The sequence below is a fragment of the Cervus canadensis genome, chromosome 9, assembly GCF_019320065.1.
Source record: "Cervus canadensis isolate Bull #8, Minnesota chromosome 9, ASM1932006v1, whole genome shotgun sequence".
Lineage (NCBI taxonomy): Eukaryota > Metazoa > Chordata > Mammalia > Artiodactyla > Cervidae > Cervus > Cervus canadensis.
In genome coordinates this window covers 66,162,864-66,181,490 of record NC_057394.1, presented here as the reverse complement: position 1 = coordinate 66,181,490, position 18,627 = coordinate 66,162,864, and the positions used below count along the sequence as shown (strand labels likewise).

The following is an 18,627-nucleotide window of genomic DNA, read 5'->3' as shown; positions in this document are numbered from 1 at the left end:
TATTTTTGGGGGCTCCAAAATCACTGCGGATGGTGACTGCAGCCATGAAATTAAAAGACACTTACTCCTTGGAAGGAAAGTTATGACCAACCTAGATAGCATATTAAAAAGCAGAGACATTACTTTGCCAACAAAGGTCCGTCTGGTCAAGGCTATGGTTTTTCCAGTGGTCATGTATGGATGTGAGAGTTGGACTGTGAAGAAAGCTGAGTGCTGAAAAATTGATCCTTTTGAACTGTGGTGTTGGAGAAGACTCTTGAGAGTCCCTTGGACTGCAAGGAGATCCAACCAGTCCATCCTAAAGGAGATCAGTCCTGGGTATTCATTGGAAGGACTAATGCTGAAGCTGAAACGCCAGTACTTTGGCCACCTCATGAGAAGAGTTGACTCATTGGAAAAGACCCTGATGCTGGGAGGGATTGGGGGCAGGAGGAGAAGGGGACGACAGAGGGTCTGGAACTTCCTGGCTCCTCTTTACCTTTTGGGAGCAGTTCCTCAGAGCTATCTGAGAAGTTATCTCCTGGCTAGGGTCCTCAGTAACTAGTGTTTGATCATCTTCCCTTTGAGGACAGAATCATTCTGTTGTAGGTATTCGGTCAGTTTAGTCGCTCAGCCCTGTTCTACTCTTTGCGACCCCATGGACTGCAGCACGGCCAGGCTCCCAGGTCCATCACCAGCTCCGGAAGTTTACTCAAACTCATGTTCAGCCAGTCGGTGATGCCATCCAACCATCTCATCCTCTGTTATCCCCTTCTCCCACCTTGGATCTTTCCCAGCATCAGGGTCTTTTCCAGTGTCAGTTCTTTGCATCAGGTGGCCAAAGTTTTGGATACTTTGGGATACTGGACAAAGTGTGGGACAACGTATTGGATTTGGGATACTGCTGTATCCCAAAGGCAGTATTTGGCACAAAAACAGGGATGCAAGTTCTTGTTTTCTGAACGAACCCCGTTTTACAGATGAGGCACCTGAGACTCGGAGATGTTAAGATCACACAGGTGGTGGCGTTGGTCATCTCTCCATTACATTTCGCTAGGAAAGCTTCGGGTTTCTGAGCGCCGACCGCAGGTCTGGTGTTCAGGCTGCGGTGTCCAGTTACAAAGGTTAAAGTTTGCTCTCTGTCCGCCTACGCGAGCTTGTCAGCAGTAACGCCTGCTGCCCTAGCCCGGGGCCACCACCGCAGAGTTAATCAGAAGCTCCGCCCCATGGGCGGGGCTAGGGGCGGTGCGCGCGTAGGGAGCCGCCGCGTCTCCGGGCGTCTCGAGGTTCTGCGCCTGCGCGCGGCGCCCGGGGACTTGGTCGGGCTGAGAAATGGCGGCCTCCGTGTTCTACAGCCGGCTCTTGGCTGCCGCCACGCTGAGGAGCCACCGACCCCGGACGGCTCTGCCGGCCGCCGCCCAGGTATTGAGGCCCTGCCCGATCCCGCCTTGAGGGTTGGCAGGAGAAAGGGCGAGGTGGAGGGCTGGCTCCTGTGGGCGAGGTGCGAGGGGGCCCGGGGCCCGGCTCCGGTCACTCCGCAGTCGGTGACATTGGGTGACAGGGGGGGTGCCCCGCCGGAGTGGCGGGCGGCTTGCCCGGGAGTGCTGCCCGCCGGGCCTGCGAACGGGCTCATGTTTGCGCCTTTTTACTGCAGCCTAAAATCTGCGAGGAGCTCCGGCCATCTGGCCAGAGCTGCTCACCTTGTTACTGAGAGGGCGGCGGCGGGGAAGACTCCGAAAGGAGAGGCGGGGGGCAGGACACCTTCTTCTGCTTGCTCCTGTCTCCGGCCCGGTGGGCCGAGGCTTCCGCAGCTCTTTGAGGAGGAGTGCATGCCCTTCAGATACACTTTTGTGTCTCTTGGATGCTTCGCAGAACCAGCACTGCTTGCTGACTGGCCTTTCCTGAGACGAGGCCGGGAAGCTTCCCGTTTACCCCAGGTAGTTGTTTAATAGTGAGAATGAGATGATGTTCACCAACTTATCAATTGGGGAAATAAAATAATCTTTTGGATTACTTTTTTTTTCTCTGCATACACAATAGCATCATAGCCTCAGAGTGTGTGTGTGTGTGTGTGTGTGTGTGTAAGTAAAAGTAACGGAGCAAGGGCTTGTGTGTCCATGGCATAGAAAGCCAAATTCTGACAGGGGTTGTTTGCAGCAAAATAAGGGTTTATTTGCAGGGCGCCAGGCAAGAGAGTGGGAGACAAGTCACAGATCCACTGCAACTTGATCTTTCAGTTAGGAGTTTTTTTTTTTTTTTTTAAAAGAGTTGTATTACAGGGGGAGAACAAAGAAGCTGGGATTAATCATTGGCTTGTGTAATTTCTGTGACATTTCTGATTCTAGTGTCAGGGAGTTGAGTTGTTTATTATTTACGATTCTGTGATAAATCTAAGGCTTGGGGCCTATTAGCTCATCTTGTCATGGAGAAGCAACCTGGGTTTGTTCTTTAATGATGGTATCTGCAGTAGCAGTTTTAGGACATGAATGATGTTATCAACACAGCAGTTTTAGTCATCAGACTCTAGTTGATTAGTGTTCAGATAGCACAGGATTGAGGTAGAGGGGACAAGAATGGGAATAAAGTTTTGGGTAAAGAGATTAATCATAAATTTAGTAAGGGAATTTGGTGGTAGGAGGCATTGGTTTCGTGTTTGTTGAAGCATATGCTGTCTGCCAGGAACTGTGCCAAGGATTTTACATGTAGTCTTTCATTAGGCTTTTGGGCAACACTGTAAGGAAGTCATTAATCTCCATATCACTGATGGAGAAACTCTGGCTAAGAGAACGAGTCATTTGGTCTAGATCACCAAGCAGGTGAGATCAGAACTGGGCCTTCATTCCGGAAGTGTGTAGCTCCAAAGTCTGTGTGTTTGAATCTGCTCTACAGTTTTTTCTAGAGCATGAGAATTAGACAATTCTTCCCAATATATGTTGACATGAACAAACTTGTGGAAGGGTATGATTAGCTTCATAAGTCATTTCCAGAGCTTTTGGTTGTGTTTTGGAAGTAACTTCAGACATGCTGTAAATGAATTTAGACTTTTTTTTTTCTTTTTAAAGCTATTCATTCTTTCAATCTAGTGAATTCTTTGAGTTTGCTTCCTAACAGGAGAAGTGATTTTTTTTTTTTTTTTTTTTTAGCCTTGAACTTCCTTCTTTTGGGTCTTAAAGGGTTTTTAGAAAATGAGACTTTGGTGAACAAATCTGTTTCCCTTCTAATCATCATCTTTATACTTTTGGAAATCCCTTTAAAAGTCTTTATTTCTCCTTATAGAGATGCCTAATATATTGTCTTAAACATCTCTTCCACCCTCACTTTAAGAAATACAGCTTTGGAGTTTGAAATCACCTTAGTCTAACCCCTTGCTTTTATTTTTAATTTAATCTTTAATTTGTATTGGAGTACAGTTGATCAATAATGTTGTGTTTCAGGTACAGTTTAGTGATTCAATTATATATATATTATACTCAATTATATTTATATCTATCAATTATTTACAGAAATATATATGTGTGTGTGGAATACATATATATACATTCATTCTTTTTCAGACTCTTTTTCCCATCTAGATTATTACAGAATATTGAGTAGAGTTTCTTGTGCTATAGAGTAGGTCCTTATTGATTATCTGTTTTATATATAGTAGTGTGTCAGAGAAGGCAGTGGCACCCCACTCCAGTACTCTTGCCTGGAAAATCCCATGGATGGAGGAGCCTGGTAGGCTGCAGTCCATGGGATCGCTAAGAGTTGGACACGACTAAGCGACTTCCCTTTCACTTTTCACTTTCACTCATTGGAGGAGGAAATGGCAACCCACTCCAGTGTTCTTGCCTGGAGAATCCCAGAGACAGGGGAGCCTGGTGGGCTGCCGTCTATGGGGTCACACAGAGTCGGACACGACTGCAGTGACTTAGCAGCAGCAGCAGCAGCAGTGTGTATGTGTTAATCCCAAACTCCTAATTAAGTGTTCCCCACCCTTTCTGGCACCAAGGACCAGTTTTGTGGAAGACAGTTTTTCCACGGGCTGGGGGCGGGGGCGGGGATGGTTTTGGGATTATTCAAGTGTATTATATTTATTGTATACTTTATTTCTATTATTATTACATCAGCTCCACCTCAGATCATCAGGCGTTAGATACTGGAGGTTGGAGACCCTTGTCCTAATTTATCCTTCCTCCCCAAGGTTCCCCTTTGATAACACTGTTTTTGAAGTCTGTGAGTCTGTTTCTGTTTTGTAAATAAGTTCGTTTGTATCTTTTTTTTTTATTCCACATGTAAGTGATATCATATATTTATCTTTCTCTGACTTAGTATGATCTTTAGATCCATCCATGTTCATGCAAATGGCATTATCTCATTCTTTTTATGACTGAGTAGTATTCTGTTGTTTAGATGTCCCACATCTTCTTTATCCAGTCCTCTGACAGTGGACATTTAGGTTGCTTCCATTATCTCGGCTATTGTCAATAATACTATGAAGAATGTTGGGTCTAACCCCTTGCTTTAGTAGATGGGGACATAGAGGTGCAGAGCTTAAGCAGTCTTGTTCAGGGTCACCCATTGAGTGTAGCAGATTCTCTTAAACATTTTGTTTAGTGCTTTGACTCTCTTCTTGTTTCTCTGTATCTTTTGTCCAGTGTATATTTGATAAAAATAGTTCAAGTTATGAGCATATTAAACAATTTTAGATATATTCTTATTTGTTGTGAATCATACTCCCTAGTAACTACACTTCCCCACTTTTGAATAAGTATTACTTAAACTCAGTATGGATTGGAGAGGTGGTGGTGTAGGAGTTTGGCCAGGAGTTGGTGGCTTTTTGGCAGTAGGAATCTTCTAAGTGATACATCAGGAAAGAAAAATGCATCAGTGTGGGGAATCTTTGTGATTATGCAGGGATTTGTATTACCATCATGATTTCTAGCTGATGATATTTCAAGTTACAGCTTCTAGTGGCGCAAGGAAAGGATTATCAAAATATTTCTAATATTTAAAAAAAAACCTTAATGTGGTCTGAAAAGCTATCAGCAACACCTTATGAGTACTACTAATTCTTTTAGACATTTGAAAGAAACCATAGAATTTTGTGTCATAAATTTATCATCAAGCTTTTTTGGAAAAATTTCAAACTGATAGGTATGTTTCAACTATACAGTGAACACCCATATCACCCTCACCTTCATTTAACATTTTGCCACATTTTCTTTATCTTTAAAAATTTACATGTTATTCAGTTTATATAATTTATAATTTATATCATTTAAATATTATATAAATTAAAATATTATGTATAATATATAATTTATGTACATATGCATGTATGTATAGATTACATTCATGTATTTTTGTTGAAGTATTTGAGAATAAGTTTCAGCTATCATGGCACTCCATCCTTAGATATTGCAACATATGTCTCTTAAGAATGAGAGACACAAATAACCACAATATAGTTATCATACTTTAGAAATATAAAATTGTCATAATACTAATATCTAATATATAGGGCAGATTCATATTTCCCCAGTTGTCCCTGAAATGTCCTTTTTAGCTGTTAGATTTTTTTTTTTAAACTGGGATCAAGCCTCTGTAGTATTTTTTCTGGTCTATCTGGATAATTACATTCCACCTGGTGATTATGCCCACTCTTACACGTGTTGCAGCTGTTTATTTACACATCTGTGAACTCTGTGGTTGGGACCAAGTTGATCTCATTCTTTTACTGTTCCTAGTACAGTGTCTGGTATATAGGCATCCAAAAAAATGTTTCAGTGCGTGACTATTTTTACCAAGCTTATGCTAGGTACTCTGCCTTGGCCCCCTTATTTTTTATTATTTTGAGGTATAATTTCTGTACAGCAAAGTACATAATTTATGTACAACTTCAGTTTTTGCTGTTCATTTGCTAAGTTGTATCCGACTCTGTGATCCCATATGGGTAGCTAGATTAATTTGTATGTATGGATCGATCTTTGTAGCTGCTGTTCAAATCGTGTTATATATATGTGTGTTTTTAGCCTTCAGAAGGCACTCTTTATCAGTACTCACCAACAGGTAACCCTCCACTTATTCTGACTTCCATCACTGTATGTTAATTCTGAGTTTGAACTACATTTAAAAAATTGTATAAGTATGTATTGTTGTGTCTGGCTTCTTTCCCTTAAAATTGTACTTGTGAGATGAATCCATTGTTGTGTGAGCAATACGTTTTTCCTTTTTTGCTCTGTACCCTTCTATTGATATAGTACATTTTACCCATTCTTCTATTTTTAAAATGATTTAAATTATTTGTTTTTCTATTTTGGCTGTGCTGGGTCTTCATTGTGGTGCTTAGTTGCCCCAAGGCATGTAGGATCTTATTTCTCCTACCAGAGATTAAAACCATGTTCCTTGCATTGAAGGGTGGATTCTTAACCACTGGACACCAAGGAAGTTCCTACCCCTTCTTCTGTTGATGAGCAGCTGGGTCGTTTCCATTTTTTTGTCTGTTATGAATAAGCCTGCTATATATGCCCTTTGATAGACTAAGCACTCATTTCTCTTGAGGCTTCACCCAAGGGTGGGATTTCACAAGGTAGATGTACACTGAAGTTTAGGAGGTTGTTAGTTTTTAATACTGAAGTGAAACTAAATCAGGGAATTGAGCTAACAAGAGAAATTTTATCCAGCATTTTAGCTTACCAAATGAATCAGAAATAGCTTGCTGTTCTATGTGATTGATTTGTTAGACTATTCGTTCTCAAACTGTAGAGTGCTTAAGAATCAACTGAATAACTTTACAAATGCAGATTTTTTGTGGCACAATTCAGAGATTCTGCTTTTATAGATGAGAGTAGGGCCTTGGAACCTGCATTTTGGAGGCATTCCTAGGGAATCTTGATGCAGGTGGTTCATGAACCCTCTTTAAGAAGCAGACTATTTTCTATGAGATTGTTTTAAATTCATTTCTTATGATACTCTGTGTTTCATGTGAACAATGTTTCAGCATTCTTTGTGGAGATAATAGAAATGTATGGATGGATAACATTTAAATGTGTGATTCCAACAGCACTTAATTTGTTCTGCATATTGCCATATAAAGTTGATAGAACTGAGGAGTCTGGAAAAAGGTTGAGAAGTGTTTCTGTGTGGTGTTAATGATGGTTTAAGACTAGGCTCTAACTTAGGGGGTAGTTTTGGGATCCATAGATGCTCGAGATCTTTCTGATTGCATCCTTCTTTCAGTACTTCTCATTGTTGTGGCCCTGCAACCAGACGCTGACAACTCTCATACTCCTTTGTCTTTCAGCAATGACTTATTTAGTTTGTAGAGGGATATCTTGTTTCTGTTTCCTACTTATTTCTTTTTGAAAAAATAATTCTTAACTCAGCCCCCCCCCCCCCCCCCCGCCCCCGCCCCGGACGGATGTTTTAGTGGAGAAAACTCCTGTAACTGTATAAAATAGCACTTCTTATTTTTTAATTTTCTGTCTTTTTACTCTTATTGCTGTTTGGCATATTTTCTTTCTTTATTGTTTGTGCCTCCCCCAACCCCCAACATACAAATACATACTAAATTGTAAGCTTTAGGTGCAAGGATTTTGTTGGGTTGACCTCTCTATTTCCAGTGTCTAGGTGCTCAGTGAGTTTTTGAGTGAATGAATGTTTTACATAGATTGAAAAAGGGAAGTTGGTGGGCGTTTCTTTCTTAGAAGCTTTCACAGTTTGTTTGTGAAGCACGTACACCTAAAGGGGTTTATAAAAGGAATAGTTCAGAAGGAATGCATTAAAGATGATATTGCAGATTGTGATTTGCCAAGTATTCGATGGAGAGTTTCAGGAAGGAAGTTTATTGAGAAGTGATCTCAGGATCAGTACCTGTGGGAGAGTGAAGGAAGGAGGATTGACTGCAGCTCTAGTGTAGTGCAGTGGGACCTCTGCTCTTCTGTGGGAGGTCTGCAACTAGGATGATCCTGAATTGTCCCAAATTGGGGTGAGGTGCCAGGTATTTGGACTTTCCCGGTGCCTTAGCAATAAAGAACCCATCTGCTAATGCAGGAGACATAAGAGACGTGGATTTGATCCCTAGGTCGGGAAGATCCCCTGGAGAGGGCATGGCAACCCAGTTTTTCCAGTATTCTTGCCTGTAGAATCCCACGGACAGAGGAGCCTGGCGGCCTCAGTTCATAGGGTCACAAAGAGCTGGACACGACTGACTGAGCGACTGAGCATGCACACGCACACCAGGTTTTTACGTCCCTACCCTGACTCTCATTGGTCAGGCATTGGCTACAGAAAGGCTCCAGTGAGGGCACTCAGCTGAGGCCTGTCAGCTGCCAGCCCTCCCAGCAGCTGGGGCTATGAATGCCTTGGTCCTGAGGGGGGATCTGGGCGGCACACCACGCTGTGCAGTGCTGATGAAGTCGGGGTTTGAATTTTGAATGTATGAAAGATTGATGGTACCACATCATACAGGTACCTCATGTCTCGTGTCAGGCAATTTGTTAGGTGCTGGAGGAATGATGGAGAGAAGAAAGATGGGAAGGATTTTTGATTTGGTGGAAATAGGAGATTGGTTTTAGATCTGCAGAATTTGGCTTTGAGGTAGAAATGCTCTGTAGATCATTAGGGATATGGAGGTATAGCTCAAATGAAAGTTAAAGACTAGCGATAATGAGGAAAAAGTTAAAACTATAAGGGTCACTTTTGACGTTTAGCTAGTAGATTAGCTGTTAGTTTTGTGCTGTAATTTACTCTGAATATGATATTTTGATGTTTTACTATGACAATTTTGTTATAGTTTTGAAGAATCAAGTACTCCAAAGTATTTTGAAGTGTTTTTAACAAGAATTTCTGCTAAATCACTCTTTATATAAATATGTCCCCAATTTCTCTAGGTCCTGGGAAGCTCCGGATTGTTTAACAACCATGGAGTCCAAATACAGCATCAACAGCAAAGGAATCTCTCTCTGCATGAATACCTGAGTATGGAATTGTTGCAGGAAGCTGGCGTCTCCATTCCCAAAGGACACGTGGCTAAGTCACCAGATGAAGCTTATGCAATCGCCAAAAAATTAGGTACTAAATTAAGAAATAGGTTCTCAGATAAGATATGAACTTTACTTCTGGCTTAATAACAACTTTTGACTTTTCTTTTATATTTTTTAAAATAAGTTTTATTCATGTAAAAGAGAAGGTAGAACTTAGGATTGTTGACATGCTAAAATTGAGATTTTCTGAGCTCCCATAGTGCCCGTAACTTAAGAATCAAAGTTTCAAGAAGCTGAAGTCCTGTGTTTAGTCTTTTGAGCTGAAGTCCTTTAGGGAAGGAAATCTGGCTCTGTTGATTCTTCAGGGAATGGTGAAAGATGTTAGCTGTTTATGTATTTGTAAAGAGAAGTCTGGGGCTTCCCAGGTGGCATAGTGGTAAAGAATCTGCCTGCCAGTGCAGGAGACCCAAGAGTCTCTGGGTTGAGAAGATCCCCTGGAGTAGGAAAGGCAACCGGCTCCAATATTCTTGCTTGGAAAATTCCCCAGACAGAGGAGCCTGGCGGGCTGCAGTCCATGTGGTCACAGAGAGTCAGATATGACTGAGTGACTGAGAACACAAGGAGAGGTACAGTGTTTCCCCGTCTTTTTTTTGAACATGAAAAATAGAGAATCAGAAGGAGAAAAAAAGAAGTTCAGCATTAGAATGTAAGCTCTATGAGAGTACGGCTTCTTTGTCTTTTATTCACTGATAGACCCCAACCTCTTAGAAGAGGGCTTGACACTTAGGTAATCAATATTAATATAAATGTTAATCTTTTTAAATGAATTAAATAGTTGCCCATGTTTATTAGATTCTTTTACTGATAATAGAAACCTTAATAGCTTTGATTAATTTGAATTTATGTTAATCTCAATTAAAAAATAAATTTGGAGTTTGGAAAGTATGCTTCACTTTATATTTTTAAGGATCTAATAGGAGAACATGTTAATGAGTAATGTACTAGCTATACACTGCATTTTCTTTTTAGCAGTATTTAAAATCACACCAATTTTATGTATTAATAATTATCATAATCTCTCTTGTATGTACATTTGACTAATATGCCTTTAAACGTGCTTTGGTGAAAATTTTGCTTTTATTATTATTTTAGGAAAGATGTGGAACATTTTAAACTGTTGAAAATTGTAAAAGTTTTCGTCTCTATCTGTACTTACTTGTTTCTAGGGTGGGTTTTTGTTTCAAAAGTGAAAGCATGTAGAAGATCAGAAGGTTGTCATATATCATATGATATGTTTTTGAATGGGGGGCACTCTTGATTTCCTTGTCTTGGAAGTATGATTTTTAATTTACAGTTTTGTTTATTCTTAATCAGAAAAACAGTTCTTTTTATTCAGATTACAAGCAAACTTCTTTTTATTCAGTAAAAATCTGATGCAAATTCATACTAATTTTGGTGAAATTTTTGTTAATTAATGGTAACCTGCAGTTTGAACTTGTCCATGGTAAAAGATGTACCTCATTTTAACCTTTAAAACATCATGTATATTAGGGGCTTTTAAGGGTCATGGCTTAAAGAAAACTCATGATTATATTTCTGTAGTATTTCTTGCAAAGGCACTTTTTAATAACTACCTTCTTGAGATTCAGTCTTAGATATATGACCTAAATGTTAATTTCTAAAGACCCAGATAACTAGGAAGCAAAAGGCTTTCTTATTCTACCCTTCTGTACTTAAGGATGAATTTCAGACATTTGACTTTCTTCTTTTAATTTTGTTAGTTTAATCTTTTGAGTGATTAATTTTTTCATTTACTAGTTCTTTCCTTCTTCATAAAGCTGAAGGCATAAAGTGTTTTCCATACACTTTATGTGATAAAAGGGTCAGATTTAATGAAGTCAGTTAAAGCTAGTGTTTCTTTTTCCGCTTCCAAATTATTATAATTGGTTTTCTTAGTTTTCCGTATATTTTCTCATTTAGTCAAATTTCACTGTGTTGTCAAAAAAAAATTATTTGTGTACAAACTTTTGCATAAAACAGGCAGGATTTATTCAGATGCAAGTCTCTTGATTTATTTACTCACTGTAAAAATCTTTAATGATTTCTAGCTGTGAAAGAAAGAATAGTTAATATATAGGATATATTGTAGCTGTGAAATTTCTGACAAGTTCTCTGGATCCAGGACTTGGAAGTAGTAAGGAGCAGATAAGCAGCTCTGATTTTGAGGCCCTTGGAACTGAAGGCATTATGTTTATCTAGAAAGTGTGCTTTTGTCAAAGAAGGCTGCAAAATGATGATTGTCATAGGGAGTGGGATTAGTGACAGATAGGACCTTTAAATCTAAAGGATCAGAAACACTACATTTTAAAAGATGCATTTCATAACTACTTTAAGAATGTTGAAACAATTTTGTTTTTTGTGGTGAGTCATTAATATCAGAAGATACCGATTATGGGATGTAATTGTACAAGTTGTGTTATGAGGTGCCCTAGAAATACACCTGATTCTTTCCATTTAGCTAGCAATTTTCAGTGCTGATTTTGGCTAATTTTCGCTTCTCAGTTACTCCAAAATTCATAGAATGTTAATTCCCATTAAAAACAAAAAGTCTTACCTCACCAACTGATAAACTAGGGCAAAAATGTGTTACAGATGTGACAAAGTATTGCTTCCCTTCAGTCCCGTGGGTGGCAAGAGAAGTTTAGTTAGCATGAGGCCTGGGGCCACTGAGCCCTGTAGCTGGTAACTCCTTCCAAAAGAGCTCTGACCTCTTTCCCCAGTATTCCCTACAAATTCTATTATTTTCTGGCATTATCATTATCATGACATCTGTCCTGATGTGATAAAAGTTTGAAAACACTGCCCTAGGGGCAAGTTTTACCTATTGTGAATAATTGAAGTTAGGGATAGGAGAATGGTTGGAAAGAAAGCTAATTCCGGTATTTTAAGACTCATAGGAGTCACACAATGAAGGGTGACGGAAGAAAATGGCATGGAATGGATTATCAAAGGGTTGTTAAGCACAGAGAAATGAAATAGTTATAATTTGGGGTCAGTTCTAAGAGCAGTTAACTGCTTCAAGAAAACATGGTTTCACTAAGGCATTTGGTAGAATTCTTATGATTTCCCTGTTGATTTTAGAAATACAGTTTGGATTCTAGTATAGTTGAGATAGAATTTCTCTCTGGTTAAATAAACATGCAGAGGGTGCAGATTAGTGAATGTCAGCCTGGAGGCAGATTTCTATTGGCCTCCTTTTCCTTTTTCTGATGTCTTATTAGATGACTGTGTATGAGGAGTGCTTAACTACATTTGTGAATGACTAAAGCTAGGAGGGATGGTGAATATACTTTAAAAATAATCTTGGTACCCACAAATTTTGCTCTTGTCTGACTAGAGAAAGGGCCAAATCCAGTAAGACTGAGCTCTCTGCTCATTGTTGTATCAAGAACTCTAGCATAGTATCTCCTATGTAGATGTAACTGTTGATTGAATTAATGGAATTGAATAAAATCTTTCTTTCAATCATTTGTCCTCAGATTTATCTTCTAATACTCCCTGCTTTGCTAGCTGATGAGATTGTATGTCATTACTTGTGTTTCTTTTTTTGCTCTTCTTTTGTTGTGAAAGACTTTTTTAGAAGGAACTTTTGAAGAATCTTTTGTGCCCTTAAGGAGTTTATTTTCCTAAGAAAAAGAAAATTGACACTGGGGGAAGAGCTTTCTGTTTTGTAAAATGTTTTTGAAGAAATAGAACTTCATTACTCTTACTTAATAGATCAGTATGTTAAGTTCCCAGCTTGATGAATAGGAATGTTTGAATTTAGCCCAGCAAAGCACCAGTTTAACTGTTGTCCATTTTTATGTTACATTTATACTGTTTGGATTACAGATATCCTCTTTGGATTTAAATGAATATTTAAGTACTGGAAAACTGACTCGACAGGTAACCAGAAACAGGTAAAATGACTAGTGGCTGCTGCTTTTGTCAGTAATTTGGGCATGAACTCTAATTTGCCGTAGTCCCTGAGGCTGCCTGTTGTCTTCTCAATAAGGAAATTATTGTCAGTTTTAAGGAAATTTCTAAACTTTCTCTAATCTTTATCTAAAATTAGTTGTTACATTTGAGAATGGTGGGGACTGTGGCAAATTGAAATAATGTCTTGTGTAAACAAAACACTTTTTAGTCATTTCTGGTTGTAGGGCCCAAGATTTCCAATTCAGATTTTTCAAGAGCAGTGGAAAATCTGGATTCATAAGAATTCTCTTGGCTTGTAAATGTTCTTTTATTCATCATTCAGAATATATTGTGTACTAGGAACTCTCCCAGGACCTTGTAAATATCACTGAGCAAGATTCTGCCCTTCTGGAGTCTATATTTAGTGGGGGAGCAAAACAAAAATGATAAACATGAGAAAATTATGTTTGAAGGTGATGACTTCTATAAAAAAAAGAACAGGGTAAGGTGGATTGGTCACGGGTGGGCAGTCGCAGTGTTAAGTAGAGTGATCAGGGTAAACCTCATGGACAATTTAGACTTAAAGAAAAACTGAAAAGGAATGGGTACCTTTCCTAAGATACCTGTATGCAGAGTATTCCAGGGAGAGAGGTTGCTGGGAGCCAGATCCTGAAGGAAGACAGGAACATGCCCAGGACCAGAGAGACCAGAGTAGCTGGTGTGTGAACAGTGAGGAGGACGTGATACAAGGGCAAGGATTCTGGGGGATTACACGGAGCCTTGAGGCCATTGTAGGGACTCTGCCTGTAACTCCCGGGCAAGTGGGCATTCAGTGCAAGGTTTTAGGTAGAGGAGTTTCATGCTCACTTTGGCTGCTGCCAAGAATATCCTCTTGGGGATGAGAGTAATCTAGGTGAGAGGTCCTGGTGGCTGGGATCAGGGCCGAAACTCGAGGTGATGACAAGTTGTCCAGAGACTGGATATATTTTGAAGGTGGAACCAGTATGATTTCCTGACTGAATGTTTGGTGGAGTGTGAGAAAGGACTTTTTTAAAAAACACTGCCTGAACTGACTCGCAGGGTTGTCTTCTGACTTGTGTACATTTCCAGTGTGAACACATGCATATCATTAGTGAAAGTTGCTCTGTCGTGTCTGACTCTTTGCGATCCCATGGACTATATGGACCATGGAATTCTTCGGGCCAGAATACTGGCGTGGGTAGCTGTTCCCTTCTCCGGGGGATCTTCCCAGCCCAGGGATCGAACCCAGGTCTCCCGCATTGCAGGCGGATTCTTTACCAACTGAGCCACCAGGAATGCCCGAGAATACTGGAGTGGATAGCCGTTCCCTTCTCCAGGGGACTTCTTGACCCAGGAATTGAACTGGGGTCTCCCGCATTGCAGGCGGATTCTTTACCAGCTGAGCTAACAGGGAAGTCTAAACATTTTGTAGTAATTGTTCCAGTGTAAACTTTTGATCATTTCTTATTTGATCACACTCTGTATTTGTTACCTCCTTGATTAGGTGAGGGTGCCCTCTCATCTGGCTTGGTATATGCCTGTTAGAGACTGGCCTTTCCTGGTGGTAGAATTCCCATCTTTAGCGTATTCAGATAGACGTTTATGGAGTGGTCGTTACATCCCAGGGACCTCTTTGTGCTGGGGATACAGCAAATAAGATGACAGTGTCCTTAATCCTGACCTCAAAGGTTAATTGTTTTTCATAATGTAATAGTGGTGTTGCGCTGCTGTAACTGTGACTGAGCACACATCTGTGCTCAGTCATGACTGACTTTGAGACCCTGTGGACTGTAGCACACCGGGTTCCTCTGTCCATGGATTTTTCCTGGCAAGAATACTGGAGTGGTTGCCATCTCCTCCTCCAGGGGCTCTTCCCCACCCAGGGACCAAACCCTTGTCTTCTGCAGTGGCAGGTGGATTCTGTAGATTCAGGCGGTAACACTGCACCACCCGAGTATGGGCAAAATACTGTGAGAAGCAAAATGAGGAGGCTCTGAAATTCTGCCTGTCTCGGGAGACAGAATGTTCCTTTAAAAAGTGTTGCTCGGGATCGTGAAGAGTAGTACCTAAGCTAAACAACTAGTTTGATAATTTTCTTCATCATGTTAGAAAAGGAAGGAAGGAAAAGAGATCAGTTTACCTGTTAAAGAAGAAAAATTCAGATTATTTTCTGAAAAAATGTCTTAAAGACTTGGAAGCATAACATTCCGGAATCTTTGGATAAACATACCTTAATTCCTGTCATCCCTCTCACAGCAGTACAGCTGGAGAGTGTAAGTGGGACAGCGTGAACTGGTATCAGGAGTGGAACTTCCCCTGAAAGTCACGGTACATTTCTACTCAAAGCAGCATTTATACCTCAGATTTTCATAGGATAGCAAGTTTACATATCAATAGGGAGGGAGGAAACTGTTAGGAAGGTATTTGACTCTCAATTTTGTAAATCTCGTACCTTGCAGAGTAATTAATATTTAAAGTACCAAATAAAGGTAAACTTATTTTCAGTATGCTTAAGAAATGGTTTAATATGAGTGGCTGATTTTTTTAAGTTTGTGAATCTGTAGGTGGTGAATATTTTAGTGTCCTAATCTAGAAAATCTGTGTACATGGAGTACACCCTCATTTTTCAACATTGTGGGTAAATGGATCTTTAATTTACTACGTTTAGTAAGATTGCTAATTATGTATGTTTAATAGCAAATTATTGTGTGTTGTGTGCTGCTCCATGTGTTGTTTCTAATAGAAGTGCTTTTCTTCTAGGTTCAAAAGATGTTGTGATAAAGGCACAAGTTTTGGCTGGTGGCAGAGGAAAAGGAACATTTGAAAGTGGCCTCAAAGGAGGAGTGAAGATAGTTTTCTCGTAAGTTTTTTTTTTTAAATCATCACTATTAAAGAAATAATGAATATTATAAAAGATGCCCTTGTTGAATTGATAAAAATACTGAGATTTAAGTAGTAGGTGAGATAAGGTTTTGGCTGTCATGTGCTTGTATTTATCTCACTTGGAGGAGAAAAGAGTTTGAGTTCTTTTTCTTATTTTAGTCCAGAAGAAGCAAAAGCTGTTTCCTCACAAATGATTGGGAAAAAGTTGTTTACCAAGCAAACAGGAGAAAAGGGCAGGATATGCAATCAAGTATTGGTTTGTGAACGAAGATATCCCAGGAGAGAATACTACTTTGCAATCACAATGGAAAGGTCATTTCAAGTGAGTAATTGTAGACATGATGCATTTAGGATGATCTTATTACACTCAGTTTCATAAGTTGATTATTATTTCTATTTGTATGGGAAAGATTAAAAAGGTATGGTCCATAATCTATTTGTATATGTCAGGAGAACAATGTTTTTGTTTAAAGAAAACAACATGATTAATGCCGTAAAACTTAATAGAATCTTGTGTAATAAAAACTGTAGGTAAAACCATGCTGAAATAAAACCCACAGAATTTCTGTTAATTTGCTAAGAGCAGCTTAATTCATCTCTGATTCACCTTTAGATTCCATAAACTGAGAAAATAACTTCTAGCACAGTAGAATAGTCTAACCAAAGAGAAAGTTTCTGGATCCACTAAGAGAGTGTGTACCCCTGGCTTCATCTTTGTCTTTTTCAACTTCTTGGAATTTTTATACTTTGAGGTTTGTTTCATAATGACCTGCTACTGGGTAAGTTCAAGGAAGACATTCAGTAGCAAACAATATGCTTCTATGAAACATAACCTTATTCTGCCTTGCTTTCTTTATGGAACTTAATATGCTAGCAGTGAATTTAAGACATCACAGGAAGAGAAATTTCTTTTGTAGACCTTGTGCTTGGAGAGGGTGTTGACAGTCATTTTGTAGTATAATTGTCTGGCTTTTTGAGTGCATTGGTTAAGTTTTATGAGCTGAATCTGTATGCTAACTAGCTTGTCTTTTGAAGCAGACTGGGTTCATATTTGGTAGCCCTGGTCAAGATTTGATGTAAAGCATCACTAAATTATATAATTGGTAATATGACAGAAATTTTAAGAGTCATGAAACTCTTTTCTTATATAAAACATCTTTTAAAAAAATAGCTGTTTTCCATACTGTGTTTTTTTTTTTTTTAACATTTAATTAAGTCTTCTAATAATTTTTGAGTGATATTATAAAATGTCTTTTGTAACTTTTAATTTTTATCAGAAAGTATTTCTTAAGGTATAACACTAGATGGTGGTAAAAACCCACCCAGGATATAAGATAAAAAGCATTGTTTTGTTTGGAAGTGATGTCTTTACCTCTAGGTTTCTTCATGTGACAGAATTTACTTTTGTAAGTTGCTTTAGAAATGCCGTGACAGTAATCTTGTATATTACAAACATTTATAAAAACTATGTTTTTACAAATTCATTTATGTTTTCCTACATTTTCTTTTCCTTTTCAGTGATGTTATATATCAACATCTATCATTCTGTTAGTTATTATGTTTTTACTTTTTGTTATAGCCAGAAACAGGATACATGTGCCTAAACAGTTTGAGATAATGAGTCCTGTTATATTGCACATTCAGAGTAGCTCATTTTGATGGGAATAAATGTAGCAAACTGAATATGTTTTAAAGATACAGCTATAACACTGTGAATGTGTTTTATTAAAGATATGTTAAAGCAATAGAGAAAATGATCAAATTTGAATTCATTTTAAGAACTTGAATTTTCAGAGAACTTAGAGTCTCATTAAGGAAAACTGTTTATTTCATTTGTACAAGTAATATATAGTTGTAGTAATTCGTGCTAAAAGTTCAGTAGTGCTGGTTGAACCACTCAGCTAAAGACATTATAATGTGCTTTGATACTATCGTGTTAGACCAGTGTGGAGTTGGCTGGTGTTACTTTTGGGGGTAAGATGAACTATTTTGGGAATCCCTGTTAAACAACAAACAATAAGTCAGCCATTTAAGTTAAAAAGAAAAGCACATTTTGATTGAATTAAAGTCATCTGCTTCTGAGTCAGTAGGTCTTTAAAAGTTGATTTGGTTGCTTATCTGTTTTCAGGAGATGAATCATAAGCTCTACTGGTCTTTAGTGTGTATCACATAAGGAAGCCTGAGCAGATATGTACTGTAGGGTTGATGTGCCCCCAAAAATTGATTTTAAGTTCCTCTTCAGTATTTTGGCACTTTAAAAAAATCAGCTTTCTTAACATTTGCCTAGTGCCCGTTGGGTACTTTTGGGCTGAGACAAATCTAATTCAACAAATCATATTTGCTACTTAATTTTTCTAGTAAAACACTGCAGGCTGCTGTAAATGAATGGTACATTTAACTCTGTCAGTTTTTTTTTTTGTTTTTTTTTTACTTTCTTGGATTAGATTTAAAATGTGCTGCAAGAATTCCAAATGTTAATTTTCCATACTTTTATTTCTTTAAAAAGAGCTATATAAAGTGGCTTCTTTGTCATATAATTTTAAATTCAGTCCCATTTTAAAGCAAAACCTTTCATAAGACCAACAAGAAAAGAGAAATTTAGGCTAAGAATGTGAAAATAGCATTATTAATTTATTTGAAATTACAATTCTTTGCCAGAACTTACTGTTCTGAAAGTTTATCACTAAAATTTCAGAGTTAAAAAGCAGATTATTTGAATTACCAGTTCATTCAACAGGCATGACCACATGCAAAACTACAGCCATTGTTTTAACAGATCTTTCTTATTTTCCTACGTAAGCTTTCTTCTGAATAGTTG

At 38.7% G+C, this 18,627-nt stretch overlaps 1 protein-coding gene across 1 annotated transcript in view; it reads left to right on the top strand.

The window, feature by feature from the left end:
• The first annotated feature begins 1,252 nt into the window (after window positions 1-1,252).
• Window positions 1,253-18,627, top strand: part of SUCLA2 (succinate-CoA ligase ADP-forming subunit beta) — a 40,959-nt gene continuing 23,584 nt past the window's right edge. The window contains exons 1-4 of the mRNA XM_043478021.1: window positions 1,253-1,401; window positions 8,856-9,036; window positions 15,687-15,786; window positions 15,969-16,131. Of these exons, the coding sequence (XP_043333956.1) occupies window positions 1,312-1,401; window positions 8,856-9,036; window positions 15,687-15,786; window positions 15,969-16,131 (534 nt within the window). The 5' untranslated portion in view covers window positions 1,253-1,311. The remainder of the gene's footprint in view (window positions 1,402-8,855; window positions 9,037-15,686; window positions 15,787-15,968; window positions 16,132-18,627) is intronic.